The 21,505-nt window shown below is 46.9% G+C and overlaps 1 protein-coding gene across 1 annotated transcript; it reads left to right on the top strand.

Annotated features, from left to right (window-relative positions):
• Positions 1-67: 67 nt before the first annotated feature.
• CD40LG (CD40 ligand) lies at positions 68-11,655 on the top strand. The gene is made up of 5 exons (XM_008701543.2): positions 68-348; positions 2,149-2,280; positions 6,134-6,188; positions 7,999-8,061; positions 10,497-11,655. Exons 1-5 carry the CDS (start codon positions 193-195, stop codon positions 10,871-10,873), a joined length of 783 nt encoding a protein of 260 aa, XP_008699765.1. The 5' UTR covers positions 68-192; the 3' UTR covers positions 10,874-11,655.
• The last annotated feature ends 9,850 nt before the right edge of the window (positions 11,656-21,505 follow it).

Consider the following 21,505-nt stretch of genomic DNA (forward strand, 5'->3'; position numbering starts at 1 on the left):
AAAAAAAAAAAAAACCTTTACGTAACTTTTTTGCTGGGAGAGAAGACTACGAAGCACATTTTCCAGGAAGTGTGGGCTGCAACGATTGTGCGCTCTTAACTAATCCTGAGTAAGGTGGCCACTTTGACAGTGTTCTCATGCTGCCTCTGCCACCTTCTCGGTCTGAAGATATCATTTCAACTCTAACACAGCATGATCGAAACATATAGCCAAACTGCTCCCCGATCTGTGGCCACTGGACCACCCGTCAGTATGAAAATTTTTATGTATTTACTTACTGGTTTTCTCATCACCCAGATGATTGGGTCAGCACTTTTTGCCGTGTATCTTCACAGAAGATTGGACAAGGTAAGCTGAACCAGGAGCCCTTGTTAACTTGAGTTGGGGGGTCCTTATTGATTTGCGGGTTGACTGGTTTTACTTCTACCCAGATGATGGACAGAGATGGGAACCCACATAGCTAAAATGGTCTCGTGGCATAATGTTTGTCATCTAGTTTGTAAGGTCTCCTGTTCTTGTCTCTGGTCGAGAGCTTGGGCTCTGGAGTCAGACTGCCCAGGTTCAAACCTTGACTCTGTCCCCTATTAGCTCTGCGATCCAGGCCAAGTTATTCTATATTTCTGGGCCTCAGCTTCCACATCTGAGAAACGGGGAAGATAACAGTACTCATAGATTAAATGAATTTGGCCTTGTAACCAGCTTAGAACAGAGCCCCGTGCAAAGTGAGCAAATAATTATTTGCTGAAGTTTTGCTTAGAAAGTAAACTTGTTCTGATGGAGACGACTTTTTTAAATTGCTACCTAGAGAAGGAGAGTATGAATTTGATCTCAAACGTCATAGTGTTTCAGATTAGCACAGACACAGATAAGTCTGGAATTTGCAGTCTTAATAGTAAAAGCGGCATTCTCTCTATAACTTCTCAAACATTGATCGTAGTTGCGAGCTGCTCAGTTTCCCTCTGAGATGTCTTACATTCTCTAGTGGCTGGGCTTACAGGAACAAAACAGTAGAGTAACTTAGGAGGAAGGTTTGCATTCTCAGGACAAAAGAACTGTTGGGGTTTGTCCCATTTCGGTGTGTTTACCCACTTCCACTGAGGGGCATTATTGACTGTACCAACGGAATGGCAATCATATATGAAAAGGAGAAATTTGATGAGTTATCTGGCTGTTCTTATAAGTCTGGATGTGGGAATTGTGGACGCACTAGCATCTGGAGATGGCGTTTTCTCGGGGATGTTTGAATGCCCTCTCTCGGGATCTCATCCTAGAATTAACGCCATGAGGTTTTTCATCAGGATAAAGAGGGGCAGTGATGGGTGAGGCAATTCCCCGGGTCACTCAGATTTTCATTGAGTAAAGAGCAGGGTTCTGGGTCTGGTTGTTCGTGCTTGGCCTGGTGGGCTCTGTCAATCAAATGCCTGGACCTAAGCCTAGCCTCCAGGGGGGGAAGCAGCGACCACATCTACTGAAGCATTGAGGGGTGCTCTTCATGGCAGTGGAAGCCGCTGGCTAAGTGGATCTTGTTTTGAATCTAAACATTTCATTTTAAAACAAGAAAATGGCCCAGAATCCGTTGATTATACAAGTGAATTCCATACGTTGAATTATTCTAAGACACTGGAAAATAAAATCTCTCGTTAACTTTGGGGATGAAAGATGGTTTCCTTAAAAATGCAAATGTTTTCCACAAATACTAAAGTTAAAGAGAGAGAGATGTAATTAGAACTCAAGTAAATTGACACACATTGCAAATTAACTTCTTTTTATAAAGCACTGGGGCACCAAATAAAATGAAGTGGGCAACTGAACTCAGTGCAGAACGATTTTATACACTGGCTCCATGATGACCGATCGTTACGGAGCAATGAGGACAAAATGTACGCTTCGTAATGAAATTTTATTAGAATAGCTGTGATTCCTACCTAGAGTTTCGGGTAATAGGACATGTTCATTGCTGGCTTTTGTCGATTTTTTAAACGTCTGATGCCAAATAACAATAATCCGGTATAATAACTTTTATCCCCCATTTGTATCTGCAAAATCCTCCTGCTGTTACTGATGCCATGGAAGTGATTGTAGAGGGAGACCTCATTAGCCGCGTTCTCCGGAGTTATGTTTCTCATGTTCCTGTTATTTCACAAATAGATAGAAGATGAACGGAATCTTTATGAAGATTTTGTGTTCATGAAAACGTTACAGAAATGCAACAAAGGAGAGGGGTCCTTGTCCTTACTGAACTGTGAGGAAATTAAAAGCCGGTTTGAAGCTTTTCTCAAGGTAAGGAGCTCAGTTGTTGATTAAGGGGTCGTTGAAACGTTTCACTGCTTTTGCTGGGTCAGGGAATGAACGCTGAAAGTGTAGAAGTGTTGTAGACATACATTCATGTGTGAGTACGTATATCCATGGGTATATGTATCCAATAAGAAAAAAGGAAAAGTGAAGCCTACCTAAAAGGGAAAGGAAAATTGCAAGTGTGCACATTCATGGAATGTTCTAGAGAGGAACAAAAGAGCTTCCCTTGGGGCTAATACACGCAGCTGCCCCTGTGAACATTATGAAACACATTGAGTTTGGCCCTTGGTATTTTCTTATCTTTCCATCCAAAACTTGCTGCCTTGTCACTGTGGACCCATGGTTGGGTCCCCATTTCCCACAGGAGCGAGAATCACTGGCCGGCCCCAGGGCACGGGCCTGTCTTTACTGAGGGTAGTAGGGACTTCCGAAGGCTGGGGCTTTCACACACGAACGAACGCTTCTCTCCTGACAGAATTTCAGGTGCCATGAAAGTGAGATCTTTCCCTTTTATTGTGAGGAGAGCTGTGGGGAAAGGGGGATGGACTTTCTCAGTGCCGCTCAAACCAGACCCCACAGAACACCACTTGTTCATGAGGCCAGTCCACTGTAGGGCCGGCCAAGCCCTGAGGTGGACAGAGGCCCCTGCGAGGCTTCACTGCAGTCACTGGGGCCTGTAATAGGTACTGACGACAAGAAGCCTTAGAGTGTTTCCCATGTTCTCCGGAGTTATGTTTCCATCCTCACGGACAAGGAGTCTAGAAGCTCTTTCTCCTGAAGCAGAACATCAAGCAGTCTTTCTGCTTGTTTCCCCTCTCAGAACACTGAGTAGAATACCCTTGGCTCTCAGCTCACTCCGGGGTCGTGAAAAGGAGGCAGCTCTCCACGTTGAAGGCAGCCCCGTGCCAAGCTGGCGGGGGGCGGGGAGGTGTGTTGGGTAATCTGGATAAACCAACAGCAGTTAGTTCTCGCAGATAAATAATGTATAATTTAACCCAGGAGTAAAGGGCTTGAGATCTTATTTCTGAGTTTATTTCTGTCCTCCAGCTCGAAGACACTAACAGCCTATTCCTGGGTCGCCTACAGGAATCAGAATGCAGCCCAAATCTGCTGCGGGCTTTTGCGTTCCTGACACTAATCTAGGTTTTAGATGAAGACTCCTCCTGGTTGGGCAAACTTGGAAATGAGTTGAGCTTCTCTGGTTGTCCGAGGATTCTGGCCAGTACTGTAGGGTATGGGGAGGTGTTATGAATTAAAATGTGAAGAAAGCCACTTTCAGAACAACAGTTCATATTTATTGGATATTTATTGGATATTTAATGTGCTTGGCCGTGTGACCTCAGGCAAATGGCTCACCTTCCCTGTTTTCTCATCTATAAATGAGAGGGCTGAGATTATCTGCTCTGACATTCTGTAATTATGTGATCAGCCTTGCGTTCCCTCCGAGGCAGTGAGAGTGTTGCTGGTTTTCCCCTTCCCTCTCTCTTTCTTACTGAGAGTCTTACAGTTCAACGGCCAATTTCTGGTGCTTTATTTCAGGTCAGATACGTAAAACTTCCCAAATCAGCTACCCAGGATAGGAGCAAGGCAAACAAGCGGCTTGGTCTCTCTGCTTCTGCTTGCATGAAAAAAGTGACAGACCTTCTCAGGCATGTCAACCAGGGCTCCTTACGTAAGGCAGGAGGAAGCCCCTCGCCTCGACGGCCACAGGGGCGGGATCCTAGTCAGTGCCATGTGTCACAGAGTCCTCCGGCTACTCAGTCCTCCCCCGAAGACTGACCCCCTTTCCAATATCCATTCTCCCAAATTTCTCATTCTAAATAGTATTTTGGACTTTAAAAAAAAATCCAACCGGCCACCTGCAGAGTAACCCCAAATTGGATTTTAATATTCTTCATGAGTGTTAGCAGGCTTTCCTTCTGGGCTTCACGGCCTGACTGGTCCAGGGCAACCAACGGTTTGAATTTGGGGGTTCCAAATAATGGGACTTGAAGGGGTCTTAGAAGTCACCAGATCCAATGAGCAACCCAGGACTTCAGTCTTCTCCCCACAGTCCCTACTGAGTGGTCACCAAGCTCTGTTTGGACAGCTTTAGTGACGATAACTCCTTAGCTCCTGAGGCAGGAAGCACCAAGCTGTCACTTTGAGGGGAAGATGGGATTCGGGGGCTTATGCTAGGGGAAGTGCAGGCAGCATCTTGAAGAGTGTAATTTCACGGTAAAACCTACGACTCACCCCACCCCGCTAGACTGGTCAGTTCCGGGGTCGTCTGCCCCTCGAAGCCTGAGAGGTCTTTGTTGGGGGGGCAAAGCATTTCCTTTTTAAGGTAAAGGTCACCCTGTCCATACCTGCCACATAGACTTCCCAGTAAGAGAGAAATAACTAATCTGAGATTTTCTGAAAAGTCAACTTTAAAAAGTCTTTCAGTCAAGGTGGGGAGTGAAGGAAGGGGGGAAAAGGGCTCTGGGGAGTGTGGCTGAGGGAAAGTTCACAGAAAGGCAAGGCTGGGCACATAAAAGACAAACTTTGCTGACTTCACGTTTTCATCCTGGCCAAGCCCTACACCAGTGCAACCACGTAGCCTAAAAGTATCTCAACCTCGATCATCACACTCCATTTTTGAGAAGACACTAAATACTCATTTGTTTACTGGCTGTCTCACAAACATTTTCCTGTCACCGCACTTTCTCAGCTCAAGTGGAAACTTGAAGGCCCGTAGCCCCTGTGAGCATTTCGAGGCGCAAGCTCCCCAGTAGAGCTCCGTGACTTACACCCTCACATCTGGCAACCAAGCTGAGCTTTCGGCGGGACGCTCAACAGTCCCGACACTAATTCCTTCTGGGGAAGGACGGAAAGGAAGGGCCCTGTAGAAAATGGAGTCCAGTAGTGGGAAGGCACCCAAGACTTTGATTATAAGAGGTGAAAATACCACTGTGCTTCACCCTTGTATTTAGAGCCCAGAGTGATGGCGTGAGCTAAGCCGGCCTCTGCACTTGATCTCAGAGTTTCTGCTCTTGGCTTCAGCCTCAGACTCCTTGGGTGACCTCATACCAGCCTGCTAAGCCCTCGAGGCCTTGTACTCAGTATCTTTAAAATGGCAGCCGTAGCCCCGATTCCCTTCCTGCTTGTGTTGATGGCCGTGCCTGTGAACTTCCCCATTTGCTAAGTGAAAGGAAGCCATTTAAAGAGTGTTGCATTTGCCTTTGGACACCAGCATCATTGGGAGATTACCTGGGTTTCCTATATGCTGATTATTCTAAATATATACAGGCCCCAGAAGGCGACCAACTGTGAGAGAATCTCATCCCCTCGACAGGGACAAGACAATAAAAAATGCCTGAAGGTCTGTTTGTAGTCTGGAATTTCTTCCCAAGGTCAAACGTACTATTACCATTTCCTAAGAGATTTCAGACCAATTTTATTTTAATAGATACATGCCTTGCTTTATGTTTAATAATATTCTATATACCAGTTCCCAAGGTAGAAACATCTCCCCATTCAGCATTATTTGTCAATACCCGTCAAAGGCAGGGAGGCTGGGGTCATAGGAAGGGTCAGCGTCACAGCCTCTGGTCTGGAGAGAGCACTGCAGTGGAGATAATAGGGCCCCGATCCTGCCTCCAGGCTCACCCCTGGGCTTTCTGGGCTGTCAGCTCATCTGTCAGAGCCACGGGCTCCCAATCGCTATGATGGAATTAATGACAGGATCTAAGTCCATGTGATAATCCTCACCAGGAACAGGCAATAGAATCATGACAGATGCCAAATGAATGACACTTCTAAAACCCCACACCAGGTTTCCTGTCAAAATGACCTTTTGCCACGATTCTTATTCTAGGAGATAATGCTAAACAAAGAAGTGAAGGAAGAAAACAGCGTTGCAATGCAAAAAGGTAGGTTGCTATTTATCAATTTTTGTGAATACTTGAACCCGAAAAAGAAGCTTTAGGCTCATCACACTGAACAGCCCACTTGTTGAATTAGGGAACTTTTGGCCCTGGAAATAAAAGAGGACCACAGCGGCCAAATCGACACCTTCTCTGACGTCTGTGATTTGGAAAGGCTTTGTATGTGCACATGTATGGGGCAGGCTGTGTTCCTTTGATGCTGACAATGCCAAGTATGAAGAAATGCCACTATTTTCAATATCTTCATCAAAGCAACCGTAGAGCCTGGTGCCACCCACAGAGGATAAGATGACAAGAAAGTCATCGCGGGCATTCATCGCTCAGTGATAATAGTTTTCTCGTGGGGAACCGTGGCCAGTGGAGTGTCTGCAATCAGGAAATGATTCTGTGTGACAGTGTTCTAGTCTTTGCCCTGTTCTTGATGTCAGAACACCTCAAACATCTCAGGGTTGGAAGGGAGCTTGACTGGAAGGAGAGGTTCTCAAACACAGCGCCACCCACAAAAGCACGAATCTCCTTCACGACAGCACTGACCATCTGGCTTCTGATCCAACATGCCTAGGCACCTTTTAACTCATTAATCATCTTGGTCCAACTTTGAATGGCTCTAATGATTATAATAAGATTACTATACTATTCAGAGAGAGGTCTTTTCTCTTCTGGAGTTGAAATTTGTTCGCTTAAGCTCCACTCACTGGACCCAGTTCTTCCAGGCAGCAGCTCTCCAGATGTTGTAAACAGCAATCATGGCCCCCGAGCCTTTTCTTCTCCAGGCTAAACCTCCCCAGTGTCTTCCACTGTTCCTCCCATGACTCTTTCTGGGGCTTTTCCTCTTCCTGTTCCTCTTAGAATTTAGCACCCCAAACATCATAATAATGTCTAGAGTGAGTTGAGCAGCTGAGATGGGAGGGATGGAGTGTTGGCGGACAAGTGTTATTCTAACGCCAGTGAAAACGATGCTATGGCTTGTGCAAATTAATACACACAAAGAAATATATACATACAGAGATAGATACTGTTTTCTGAGGCAAGGAGAGTACTCAGAGCTTGCTTTAACCGTTGCTTTGGATGCAGTGGGTCATCTGATCTCCATGAAGTTTCCGTCTTCAGAATGACTGTAAGATGTATCGAGCGGTACCATGTTGTCCGTGACTTACAGTGAAATTTGAGGAAACGATGCACGTGGTTGTTGCCTAGCAGTCTTCAGGAAAAGGATCAACTAAACACAACTGGTTATCTAGGTCATGCAATTTGATTCACTATTTATAGGGCACCTACAAAGTGTCTGACAGCAGGCTCATTCCTGGAAGAGGAAAAAAAGAAACTTCCACACCGTCTCCACACATGGGATATCGGCACATCTAATTAAAGAGCGAGGTTTTTTACAGGAGAAACAACCTGAGCTAGGTGCAATAGTTCGGCCAGTTGCTTGACCATGTCAGACCCTGTTGGCGTCAGACGAGCTAAGTGGGCAGACACCACCTTGGGGCCCAGTGAGATTCCCAATGGACGGGAGCTGTTTCTAACAGCAAGATTCAAAGTATGTTTCACAAAGACCAGAAGTTTTAGGTTAAGTGGAGTCAGGTCCTGAATACCCATTAGAAGAATGGGATCAGTGCAAATAGCCAATTCCGTTGTTCAGACTCTAGAAACCAGCTTTCCCTGTGACAGGGATTTCAGACCATTGTGCTCTTCCTTTTGCATAACCTACTTAAGCCCGGTCTCTAGACCAAATAGTTCTGTGGGCAGTGTCGTATTGCTTTGGCCTGACAGCTGGCTTTTGGTTTCATTTCAGGTGATCAAGATCCTCGAATTGCAGCCCACGTCATAAGCGAGGCCAGGAGTAACACAGCGTCCGGTAAGTCCGAAGCATCCTGGACCGGTCACCCGGGCGGGAAGGCTGGGATGCGGAAGCAGGGCAGCCTAATGACCAGGCTCCTCTCTTCCTCTGGGGCCCAATTTACCAACCCACCCATACACCTCTCATATGCTCTCCTTTGTCTTCAAAGTGAGCTCAGATGCACAGATGGGACTTGAAGGGACAAAAGGAGGTGGGAAGCAATCCCGATGTTCTCATTATGTTCTTGCTCAATGGCCAATTCTAAATGATGAATTGCTGGGTGGAGGGACCATTATTCTGAGAACATAGACGAGATGGCAGGTAGTGACCTCCTGGCTGGGACCATCCTTCATGCTAACCCCTCTTCGCTGTGTGTAAATGGGCCTCAGGGGGTACTTCCTGCCATCTGTCAATCCCTGTATGATTAACCCCAGCCTCACAGGGGCCAACCTCAGGGAAATTAAAGGTAAAATCATTCTGCAAAGATCAATAGGTGCCAGGACGTTAGATTTTCCAATGAAGTAACAACAGACGACATACTGTAATCTTTTCACCTCTGAATGAGTTTATTTCCATATACGTTCTGCCATCATTCTAGCTCTTAGATCTTTTTTCCCAAACCTGTACCTTGAGAGAGCTGGTGCCGGAGAATGTGTCGCATCTGATAAATGGATGGAAACATGCCCGCGAGCACGAAACCCCCTCACTAGATAAATGCAGTCTGAGGGCATCAGAGCAGTCTTGGAAAAATTTAGCAGTGCTCCAGAAAGGAGTTCTCAACAGTGTGTGTGTGTGGGGGGGGGGAGAAACACACACACAATGAGAGAGAGAGAGACAGAGACAGAGACAGGGAGGAGATACCGCCCCATCTCTGAGGCGGCCTGGGCTTCTCAGTGGGCGTAACACATACGTGGTTATCACGGATCATGACAAGGAAGCAAGAGCACTGGAAAGGAAGTTTTTGAACTGAGATTCTAGAACCGTGTCTACCACTTGCTAGGTGACCTTTACTGCCGTGTGCCGCCTCACTTATCTCACAGGGTGACTCTCAGCACCAGACCAGCTGCTATGGAAGAAGGTCACACTATCACGTGCTAGACAAATGGAACGTGCCATTCCTTACCTTCCTTTACTGTGGTTTAGATGTCGGAAGAGTCTCAGAAAGCCCTTCATTAATACCAGTTATTCCTACCGTATGTAATAATTCTGCCAGGTAGCCGTTGTCAGAAAATACACTTTCGGGAGAACATCCCAGCTGTGTTGGCTTGTCCAGGGTGGCAGTCCGCATGACACTTGCACACCCGGATTGCTTGACTGCAACAGAGACACCACCTAAAAGAGTACCTTCCCGCTGGTCTTTGCCCACGGGCACTGAAATCCTTGCCCTTGGATAGATTTCATGGCACTCAGATTCGGCCAAAAGGCCAAGGGTCGATAGGGTCCCAGAATCTCTCGGTCCGCCTCCCAGGAGGTCCCCAGGGGATCAGATGTGAAGACAGTAACATTCCTCACCCCTCCTCCAGTCCCAAACCCCCCACTCCCGCCTGGCCACGCTGCCACAAGCTAGGTCTGCAACCCACAGCCAGGACAAAAATTAGGTATGGATTTAGGAAGATAATCCCAGTGCTCTGAAAGATAGCGAACCTGCCCTTGGCTTCTCACATGGCCTGAAAGTGAAAACATCATCAGGAAGCGTCATTTCTGGAGTGGTCCGGAGGGCCAAGAAATGTCAGACATTTCAGGACGCCTTTCCTGTTACTAAAAGATGAGTCTTCACAGCCTGCATCTCACACCCGATAGATCGCCAAACAGGAATTTTTAAAAAGGGCTCAAGGAAGCAAATGATCAGTACTTTCACTTCTCCCCAACCCCCGCGCCCGGCAGCCTAGCTCGCTGTGGGAGCTGAGATTTGAAATCGGGTGCACACACTACTTTGAACCCACTCAACATCCCCGCTGAGAAGATGGCCCACGGTTGGTGGGTACTCGGGTTCAGCCACAAGAACACAGGCACTTTCAAGTTGGTGGCGCCCGCTGCAATGGAAGATGAAAACACCCAGGGAGACGGCAGGTTCATTTTCATACTCCCTTGCCTAATTTTAGTCCTTGCTGTGGGAGGCAGGTCGGGTTTGCGACAGCACGAGCAGGTAGGAAGAAATGGGGTCTTTCCCTTTGTCAGCTCAGCTGCAGAGACTGGCAACTCTTTGACTTTGTGAAACCCGAGGAAGGCGAGATAGCAGTGCTCCTATCGGCAAGGATTTAGTCTGAATATCTTCTAAGGATGCATACCCCTGCCGATCATTCAGCCCCAGCCCCCCCAGAGACTTAAGAATCCCTGGCGCCCCAAACTTCCGGGCGTATAGGAAGCCAGTATCGAACAGGAAAGTCTATGTTCTGTTGGAGTGGGACCCATGCGTGCTTCACCTCACCACGAATGCCCCCTCTCCCTTACAGTTCTCCAGTGGGCCCCGAAAGGCTACTACACCATCAGCAGCAACCTGGTAACCCTCGAAAATGGGAAACAGCTGGCCGTGAAAAGACAAGGACTCTATTACATCTATGCCCAAGTGACCTTCTGTTCCAACCGGGAGACTTCGAGTCAAGGTCCATTTATAGCCAGCCTCTGCCTGAACTCCCCGAGCGGATCCGAGAGAGTCTTACTCAGGGCTGCAAACCCCCGCAGCTCCTCCAAACCTTGCGGGCAACAATCTATCCACTTGGGAGGAGTCTTTGAATTGCATCCCGGTGCTTCGGTGTTCGTCAACGTGACTGATCCCAGCCAAGTGAGCCACGGGACCGGCTTCACGTCTTTTGGCTTACTCAAACTCTGAACAGCGGCCCCTCGCAGGCTGCGGCCGAGCTCATGCTGGTGGTCTTCAGAATACAGCAAAGAGCAGTGAAGACCACCCCCTGTCGAACTGCCTATTTATAACCCTAGGATCCTCCTCGTGGAGAACTATTTATTATACACCCCCAGGCATGTAGGGCTGCAGGAAGGGAATTTCGGGGCCGGTGAAGCCCCGGCAGGCCCCGGTCCGTAGGAGTTTATATTCTGGAAGCAGCAGCCCCACTGATGCAGACATCCAGAGAGTCCCATGAAAAGACGAGACCATTATGCGCAGATTGGATTCTGAGTAAACAGCAGATCGTTAGTCAAGTTTCGTTTCGTTTCTTTGCATGCGGTGTCTTCCCGTGGATAAACGTATTTGATTTCCCAGTGAAGATGCGGAAGGGCAACGGGGAGCCTCAGCTCGCCGTCCGCCGCCCCGATGGAGGGGGCAGGCTCTAGAAAGTCTGATGCAGCGGAGAACTGAAAAACCCTGCCCCCACCAGCCGCCCTGACACTCATTCTCTCCCTCCTCCGCCCCCCCAGACACACACAGTCAGGCTGTTGCTATTCGGTTATCTTATTTCAACCCTGTCGCGTCGCCACCCCTGTAGGCGGGAGGGGAGAGCAGAGGCGGCGGCTCCGAGGCTGCCCACTCCTCCTCCCGGAATGACTGTATTTAAAGGAAATCTCTCGTATCTACCTGCAGTCTCCATTGTTTCCAGAGTGAACTTGTGATGATCTTGTTATTTATTTTTTTTGAATAATAAAGTGCCCTTAACGTTATCGTTGTCATCTAGCACCTGAAGCCCTCGGCCGGGTTGGGGGAGGCGGAGGAACCGTTTGGAGGGGTTCTTCCCAATCTTTGTGATGTGTTCGTGAACTTGGCGCTCAAGCTTCTTACGCCACAAAGTATCTTGGCGACGGCACCCTCCCTGGCAGTCTGCGATAGGCTTTGATGGATGGTGTGAAGCTCGTTTGGTGAAAAGCAATCTGGGTCTTTATTTCCAGCCAGCTCTGGATGAAAAAGAGACTTTCTGTTCTTGATTAATCACCACTAAGCGAGGCTGGAGGGAGGGCCTTCCACGAGAAGCCGTTGCTTATATTTTTACTAGCTGGCTAGGTGGTCCTACCTTGGGCGAGAAGAAATGGAGCTGGGACAAACTGGGGAGAGGTACTGGTCCCCCGTTCTTCCACTGAAGCCACAGAGCTATTCTTGGTCTCTTCCAAGAAACCCAGAGTGGCTCGTTCATCTTTACTGGTCGAGTGCGTTGCTTAAAGCAAACACCAGAGGATCAAGCAGGAAAATCCTACTGTAGGAATGAGAAAGGGGAATGAGGAGGCGGGGGTCCACTCTGCCCACCAGCTCTGCTCTTCGGTCCCGTGGACCACACAGGCCCTCCTGGGCTGAGTCACTATGAAGACGTTCTAGCATGAATTTCTAACACAGGGCCGCAGTCGTGCTCGTTGAAATTGCTCGGCTGCATACCGTCTTCAACGAGAGAACTTTGGTATGAGCAGAGGTGACACTGGTTGATTCAGGGACTCATGGATATGTCCTCAGTACTGTCTCGTCCTCCGGAGTGAAGATCCGTCTACAGCCTCGTCCTCTGCACGGGACACTTGAAGGAAGCGGGGCAGCGGCCATGGCAGCAAGGAGACATTGGTCATAATATTCTCATAGGTATGAGGCTCCCTTAGGAAGGTCAGGACCCCAGGTCCAGCTGAGAAGAGGGCCTGGCCCAGTCCAGACAGAAGAGACAATCCATGGGCCATGACTTTCCCTTCCTCACGGTGGCTGACTGCCCACTTTGGGGAGACAGCCGTACTTGCCCAGCTCGCAGGGGTGAGACACGGGGGTGCGGGTGGGCAAGTGGCATTACCCCTTTCGTAGGGTTCCTGCAAAGGGAATCCACGTCCAGCCCGGACGAAACTTTTATAGTCTTCGTATACTCACACGCCCTGATTTAAATATTACCCTCATACCTCACCCTACCTTCTTCTTCCTTGGACATCCTATCTCCCAATTATCTCTGCGTCTGGTCACCAAGTTGCTAAAGATATCTGTTATCAGAAGGAATGCTACAGATACAAAAACTACATTTTCTAGTCTATTTCTTCTGCTCCCACACTTCCTACTGCTCGCTAAAAGACACCTTCCATAGCTCCCGTCCAGAACTTTCCCCTGCACGTCAACCTCACCTAGCCAACTGCCTTCAACCTCTGGGACTACTTCTTCATGAGGTCACCTTGTCCTTTCCAAGAACCCCAGTCCCACCCTTTACCCTCTTCTCTTCCTGTCCCACATGCTCACAGTGGGCTGTCTCCCCACCCCCCCAGCTCATGGGTTCAACCACCACCCTTATGCCTTTGGTTCTGACCTGCCTCCTGGAGTTTGTCCCCTCAAACCCAATGCATCCAAATGGAACTCCTCATCTTTCCCCAAACACAATGGGGTCCACTTTCAGTGTTTCCCATTCCAGTGAATGGCAGCCTCCTCTGCCCTCTTCCCAAGCCAGAAACCTGGCTTGACTTCTCACTGTCCTCACTCCCATGTCTAATCCCAACAGCATAAACACATCACCCCTATTTCTTAAATAGCCCTTAAATTAATTTACTTCTTTCTATCTCTGCTGCCACTATCCTGGTCCACACTACTGTCATCTCTCTCCTGGAATACAACAACAGCCTCCTAGCCTCCCTGCCTCCACTCTTGCTCCCTCTCATTCATTCTCCATGCACCACCAAAGTGAATTCTTAAATAAAAGTCTGATTTGGGGCACCTGAGTGGCAGGCGGGCATCTGCCTTCAGCTCAGGTCATGATCCCGGGGTCCTAGGTCAAGCCCTGAGTCAGGCATCTTGCTCAGTGGGGAGTCTGCTTCTCCCTCTGCCCCTTCCCCCATGCACTCTCTCTTGCTTGCTCTCACTCTATCTCAAATAAATAAATAAAATCTTTAAAAAAATAAACGAAGTCTGATTTCTCAACTCCCTTGCTTCATCATCTCCTGCCAATACCTCTCTCAATGTCTTAAGTTCCAACCCTCAGTTCCGCTAAGCAAGGCTACGTGTGCTCTCCCGCCTTGGGACCCAGGCATGCTGTTCGCTTGGAACCCCCATCCCCTTCCCCACTGCACCCTGCACTGAGCTTCACGGCACTTACCAAAGTTGAGGTTTTTCCCACTATGCTGTGAGTTTCTTGAGGACCAAGACCTTGTCCTGTTCACCTGTTCGTGGTGACTCCACGGTCTGCCACGGGGCCTGGCATAGCCTTGGCCCTTGATTCATTGTATGAAGAAAAACATGAATGAATAAATGCCCCGGCTTGTAACTCGGTTCAGTAGTTCATGAAATAATTCTGTGTGTTGGTTAAAGCATACATTTGCAATACTGGAAAAATATTTTATGTCAACAACATGTATATGATAAAACTGTGCTCAGGGAGTGTGTGACACTGGAGCTTGGGGTCGTGAGTTCGAGCCCCATGCTGGGTGTGGAGATAACTGAAAAATAAAATCTTTAAAAAATAAATCATCTATTTCTGTTATGTGGTTCATGATAGTTTGCAAAATAGTACATAAAGTGCTTCAAACTTCACTTGAACATTTTCAGAGTTGTTCTCATCAATGATGGGGACTTGAGTACATTTCCGATCTACCTATAATATTCTTTTTTTTTAAAGATTTTATTTATTTATTCGACAGAGATAGAGACAGCCAGCGAGAGAGGGAACACAAGCAGGGGGAGTGGGAGAGGAAGAAGCAGGCTCACAGTGGAGGAGCCTGATGTGGGGCTCGATCCCATAACGCCGGGATCACGCCCTGAGCCGAAGGCAGATGCTTAACCGCTGTGCCACCCAGGCGTCCCTACCTATAATATTCTGATCATAAGTTACCTAATTTCATCCCATTTTTATAAACACATTACTTTTACATTCCATCTAAGGGTTGATGGGGAGGGAATGCTTGAAATGACCAATAATTTTTATTTCCAGATAAAAAGAGAATGAACAAGTACGAGGTATTACTATCACTGCTACTTGGTAGGAAGCAAATGTCCAAAAAATGCAAACAGTGTTCCCTAGCAAGCTGTCAGTATGGGGCACCCCAGTTAAAGGAAACAACATAAAGACTCCCGGGCTTCAGGAGGGAACACATTTCGCACTGCATTTGGCTATTTCTGCAGGGCCTGATACCGCTGTGTTGGAGGTCACACCTCCCTGGGCCTCTACGGCATTCTGAAGTACTGTGGGACACAGAAACATGGAACATGAGGCGAAGTAGAATTTTTTTTTCTCTGTGAGACGCACCACCAGTTAAAAAAACAAAACCAGGGACGCCTGGGTGGCTCAGTCAGTGAAGTGTCCAACTCGTGATCTCAGCTCAGGTCTTGATCTCGGGGTCGTGAGTTCAGGCCCCTCACTGGGCTACACGCTGGACAAGGAGCCTACTTTTAAAATAAATAAATAAATAAATAAATAAATAAAATGTTTTTTAAGAACCCCAGAGGGGGGTGCCTGGGTGGCTCAGTTGGTTAGGCATCCACCTTTGGCTCAAGGTCATGACCTGGGATCGAGCCTCACGTTGGATTCTCTGCTCAGGGGGAAGCCTGCTTCTCCCTCTCCTTTTGCCCCCCTCCTTTCGCTTTGTCAAATAAAAAAATAAAATCTTTAAAAAATAAATAGGAACCCCAGAAATAGTCACTGTAGTGTAGTGGTGGCATGTGGAGTTAGACAGACAGTCTTAATCTAGGCTCTGCTGTTTTACCAACTTTATAACCATGGCAAGTCATGTCTCCCCCTCTGGGCCTCAGTGTCCTTGTCTGGAAAGCGGGGATGATAAGAATGCTTGCTTGGCAAGGTTTGTGGGGGGTTAATGAGATCGCCCACAGGAAGTCCCCAGCAGAGCCTGCTCCGTGGGACAGAACACCAGTCTGCAGCTGGTGGTGCAAGTAGACAGGTGCAAGACTACTTGCAGACCTCTGAGACCACGGAATACAGGCCTTGCCCATTGTAGTGCACCAAAGACCACAGCCAATTTGAAGGAAAGGAAAAGGAAAAAAAAAAGGCACGGTTAGATCACATACCTAACATTATAGTAGATTTGTGTGTAGCAAAGACTCTTACAGTTTCATTGTCAAAAACAATGAACCATTGGAGCCTTGGGGTTGCCAGATATTTCAGCTGGCTTGAGCAGTTCCACATTTAGCCTTTAGGAAGGTTTCTTTCTTCTTCTTCTTCTTCTTCTTCTTCTTCTTCTTCTTCTTCTTCTTCTTCTTCTTCTTCTTCTTCTTCTTCTTCTTCTTCTTCTTCTTCTTCTTCTTCTTCTTCTTCTTCTTCTTCTTCTTCTTCTTCTTCTTCTTCCTCCTCCTCCTCCTCCTCTTCGTTTCAGGGGTAGAATTTAGTGATTCATCAGTTGCATAGAACTCCCAGTGCTCATTCCATCAAGTGCCCTCCTTAATACCCATCACCTAGTTACCCCATCCTTCCACCCACCTCCCCTCCAGCAACCCTATTTGTTTTCCAGAGTTAAGAGTCTCTTATGGTTTGTCTCCCTCTCTAATTTCCTCTTATTTTATTTTTCCCTCCCTTCCCCTATGTTCATCTATTTTGTTTCTTAAATTCCTCACTGTTGGTGGGAATGCCAACTGGTGTAGCTACTCTGGAAAACAGTGTGGAGTTTCCTCAAAAAGTTAGAAATAGAGCTACCCTACGACCCAGCAATTGCACTACTGGGTATTTATCCAAAGGACACAAACATGGTGATTCGAAGGGGCACATGCTCCCCAAATGTTTATAGCAGCAATGTCCACAATAGACAAACTATGGAAAGAGCCCAGATGTCCATCGACAGATGAATGGATAAAGAAGATGTGGTCCATATATACAATGGAATATTACTCAGCCATCAGAAAGAACGATTACCCAACATTTGCAGCAACATGGACGGGACTGGAAGAGATTATGCTAAGTGAAATAAGTCAAGCAGAGAAAGACAATTATCATATGGTTTCTCTCCTTTGTGGCACATAAGGAATAGCAGGGAGATCGTAGGAGAAGGAAGGGGAAAAACAGAGGGGGAAATGAACCACCGAGAAACTATGGACTCCAGGAAACAAACTGAGGGTTCTAGAGAGGAGGGAGGTGGGGGATGGGTTAGTCAGGTGAAGGGTATTAAGAAGGGCACATATTGAATCGATAAAGAATATCTGGCATATATATACAAGGGAGGTTTCTTTTAAAAAAAGACTGTGATCATTGCTTCCTGATCTACAGGACACCAGCACACAGATGTACCCCTTCCATACCACACCTCTCTGAGTAACCCCAGTAGGCAACTCGGCAACTCGCAAGAACACCAGTGAAATAGACAACGGGTTTCCCACTGCCCACTCCTGGAGTTACGCTGAATTAGCCTTCCCACTTCCCTGCTAACGCAACCCCAGCTCAAGTCCGATAATTTTTTGTCACAAACTCTATTCCTCTCTTCTGTACTTCTCTGCTGTAAACCTTTTTGAAGTCCAACGTGCAACCTTTAACTCAGATTTTATTTTTATTTATTTGAGGGAGAGATAGAGATAGAGATAGCGACAGAGACAGGGAGAGAGAAAATGAGCCGGGAGGAGAGAGAGAAGCAGGCTCCCCGCTGAGCAGGGAGCCTGACTCAGGTCTCAATCCCAGGACCGTAGGATTGTGACCTGGGCCGAAGGCAGACGCTTAACTGACTGATCCACTCGGGTGCCCCTTTAGCTCAGATTTGATTCATGTTTCTTGGTACTAGTTTTGTTTTTTTTAAAATCCATCCACACACGTATCCCACACTGATTGACGTTATACGTTCTGTGCTCAACGGGAGACGAATGTGATCTAGTCCCTGCCCTCAAGGAGCTTACAGTCTTCTGCATAACAGCCGCACAAATGTTTCAAGCCCGGGGTCAACGCTGCAGCAGGGGTTAGGGACCAGTGTTGCAGGTGATACACGCGAAGGACACGTAACTCTGACAAGCAGGGGAAGGCAGGTGTCAGGAAAGGCTTTCCGGGAGTGGTGGCACAGACTGAGTCTTAGAGGATGTTGCGGGGAGGAAAGGAGCCCCAGGGGGAGAGAGCAGAACACACAAAATCACAGCGGTGTGCACGTGGATGAAGGGCTCAGGGCAGGGGGCAGGAGTCAGCTCCCAGAGGGCCTTGCGTGGGAACCAGTCTCGTGAGTGGGCACACAGCTCATGCGGAGGCCCAGTGTAGGAAGAGGCCGAGATGAACCGCCCTCCCGCCTGCTCTCCCAGAGGGGCCCCTCTGTGGCATCCCGGGCTGCGGCGTGCCTCAGGTGGCCCACGGGGCAAGTGTGAGAAGGTGGCCAGGAGGCTGGGCCACAGAGCAGACCCTGCGGGCTTTGAGGCCACAGACAGTGCAGACCCCCAGTGGGCTTCTGCTGCAGACACTGAGGCAAGTTCTCACAGGTTTCCCGTTCGAACTATTTGGAACATTTGCTCGTTCCACGAATATTTCTGCCTGGGCAGAGGAAGCACAGTGCAGTGACAGGAAAAGCACTGTTGGGGTCTGGATTCCCTGAGAAGGCAAGACTCGAGCTCACTTTTTTTTTTTTTTTTAGAAATTATTTCGAAGTTACAGAGAAGTTGCAAAATGAATAGTATAAATAACAGCGTATCTTTTTGCCTGAACGATTTGAGGTTGTGTATAAATAAATCATGGCCTCACCCCTAAATACTTCGCGTGTTTTCCCTAAGAATAAAGATATTCTTCTTTATAACCACAGCACAGGTGAGCCCCCAGCAACACAGGTTTGGATTTTTTTCAGTAAATAGAATAAAGTACTATAAATGTATTTGCTCTTCCTTACGATTTTCTTAACATTTTCTTTGCTTTGGCTTACTCAATTGTAAGAATATAGCATATAATTCATAGAACAGACAAAATACATGTTGATTATATGTTATCAGTAAGGCTGCCAGTCAATAATTGGCCACTAATTTAGTTTGGGGGGAGTCAAAATTATAGGTGGATTTTTGACTGTGGCGGGGGGTGGGTTGGCGCTCTTACCTTCGGATTGTTCAAGGGTCAACTGTCCATTTACCAACTTTCGTAAATTTAACACTGATACTGATCTGCCATTCGTATTCCAGTTTCACTGAGTGATACAGTAACACCATTTATATCACTTTGCCCTTGCAGTATGGGACCCAGTCTGGGGTCAGGCAGTGACTCTATTTGTCTTGTCTCTTTAGTCGCTTTTAATCTGGAACATTTCCGCAGCCTTTTTTTGTATGTAATGACATGGACATTTTTGCCTTAATAACAATCTGTCCTCCTTTAAAAAAAAAAAAGAATGTTCCTAATTTCGCGTTTGTCTGATGCATCCTTATGGTTAATTCCTAGTTATGCTTTCCTGGAAGGCAAACCGCATGCATGACGTGTTCTCAGCGAATGCCATCTGGAGGCGCACAATGGCCATTTGCCTCTCATCGCTGAAATGGATTTCGATCACTTGGTGAAGGAAGGTGTTGTCTAGTCTCTGCACTCTAAAGTTACCATTTCCCCCTTTGTAACTAGTAAGCAGTCTTAGGGGAAACACTTCGAGACCACCCAAGTATCTTTCTCATCATCAACATTTCCCCCTTTATTTAGCATCTGAGTGTCATCATTGCCTGAATCAGTCTTTAGTATGATTTGCAAAATGATGATTTTCCAACTCTGGGGTTCCTTCCACATTTACTAGTCAACACTCAGCATGGTCCTGTAAACAAGAGCTTTCCCTTTCTCCCCACTTACTTATTTATCAGCATGGACTCAGAGATTTCTACTTTTTTCAGTGTTTTCTAATTCATTACTATCCTTATTTTGGTGCTCAAATTTACCTTTATTTCGCCAGTGGGAGCCTCTTCAATTTAGCCCCTGTGTCCTTGAGGCATGGCCCTGTCAAGTGCTTTTCTTAGCATTCTGTGACTTTCTGGCACAACAAGATGTTCCAGGCTTATCTTATACCTTCCTTTCTTCAGCCATAGAATCAGCCACTTCTCCAAGGAGCTCTGGTTCCTTTCAGTACAGAGTGTAAGTGTTTAGAAACCAAGTTTTGGGTACTAACTGTGTTCCTTGCTATTAGGGTGTCACTGCTCCTAGGAAATATATATGTATATAAAATACAGAAATATATATATAATATGGAAATATATATATAATATGGAAATATATATATAATATGGAAATATATATTATGTGGAAATATGTATATGGAATATAACATATATAAATATATACTAACTATAAATACGTATATTTATATACACACACACACAAAAGCTGTCAGAGTTAGCAAATAAAAATTCTGGGTACCCAGTTATATTTGAATTTCAGGTAAACATTGAAAAACTTAGTATAAATATATCCCATGCAATATGTGGGGCATGATCTATACCAAAACAGTATTTGTTGCATCACTGAAATTCAATTTTTAAAAAAGATTTTATTTATTTATTTGACAGAGATTGACAGTGAGAGAGGGAGCAGGGGGAGTGGGAGAGGGAGAAGCAGGCTTCCCACTGAGCAGGGAGCCCAACATGGGGCTTGATCTCAGGACGCTGGGATCATGACCTGGGCCAAAGGCAGAGCTTAACAACCGAGCCACCCAGGCAGCCCTGAAATTAAACTTTTTTAAGTAAGCTCTACACCCAACGTGGGGTTTGAAATTAAGACCCCAAGGTCAAGAGTTGCAGGCTTTACTGAGCACCTTGTGTTTTATCTGGCAATCCTAATACATAAAAACATACACAGTACCTACACATATGCAGAGACACACATATATGCACATTTTAGAAATCATGAGTTCACATCGATAATGAGCTGACTGTAAGTGGAAAGGAAAGAATTTGCTCAACGGACAGGGACAGGAAAGGGATTTTAGGCAGGACAAAAGGCATATTACAGGATTTAAGAGAAATTCACGGAGATTAAATTTTACTGTGTGGTGGGGAGTAGCAAGAGATTACATTTTTAACCAAATGAATGACATCGCCCTTTTAGGGAAGCAGGCTACTGGCACCAAAGAGGGCAGACTAGAGAAGGTGACACAAGAGGCAAGGAGATGCATTAGTCTGAGGAAGAGATGACAAGTGCCCAGAACAGGTGATGGTCAGGAGAACGGAGAGGAATTCGGGAGATACAACAGAGTTAAAAGTGGTAAGACTGGATGACTAGACTTATGAAGAGTTAATGCATAAATTTACACAGGGTTAAGAGAGAGGATGGAGCAGAGGATAATGCCCATTTTCCTGACCGGGGCAACTAAGTGGCCAAGAGTGCTGTTCACTGGGATGGGAAACATTGAAGGAGCAGATCCGGGAATAAAAAAGAGGAGTCCAGTTTCGGACATGTTGAGTTTGAGGTGCTGTCGGACATCCAAGCTGAGACTGTCCAGGAAGAGCTGCATCTGTGGGTCTGGAGCTCAGGAGAAAGATCGGGCTGGAAAAATATGGACACGGGAGTCACCTGCATTTTGATCGATGAAGTTATAGGAGTCGACGAGGTTGTCCAGGAAGAGGCCATGGAAAGGAAGAGAAGAAGCAAAGTGTCGAGGATCAGCAAATGTTCAAGGGACAGGCAAAGGAAGTGGAGCCAGCAAAGAAGGC

This window comes from Ursus maritimus (assembly GCF_017311325.1).
Source record: "Ursus maritimus isolate PB19 chromosome X unlocalized genomic scaffold, ASM1731132v1 scaffold_X1, whole genome shotgun sequence".
NCBI lineage: Eukaryota > Metazoa > Chordata > Mammalia > Carnivora > Ursidae > Ursus > Ursus maritimus.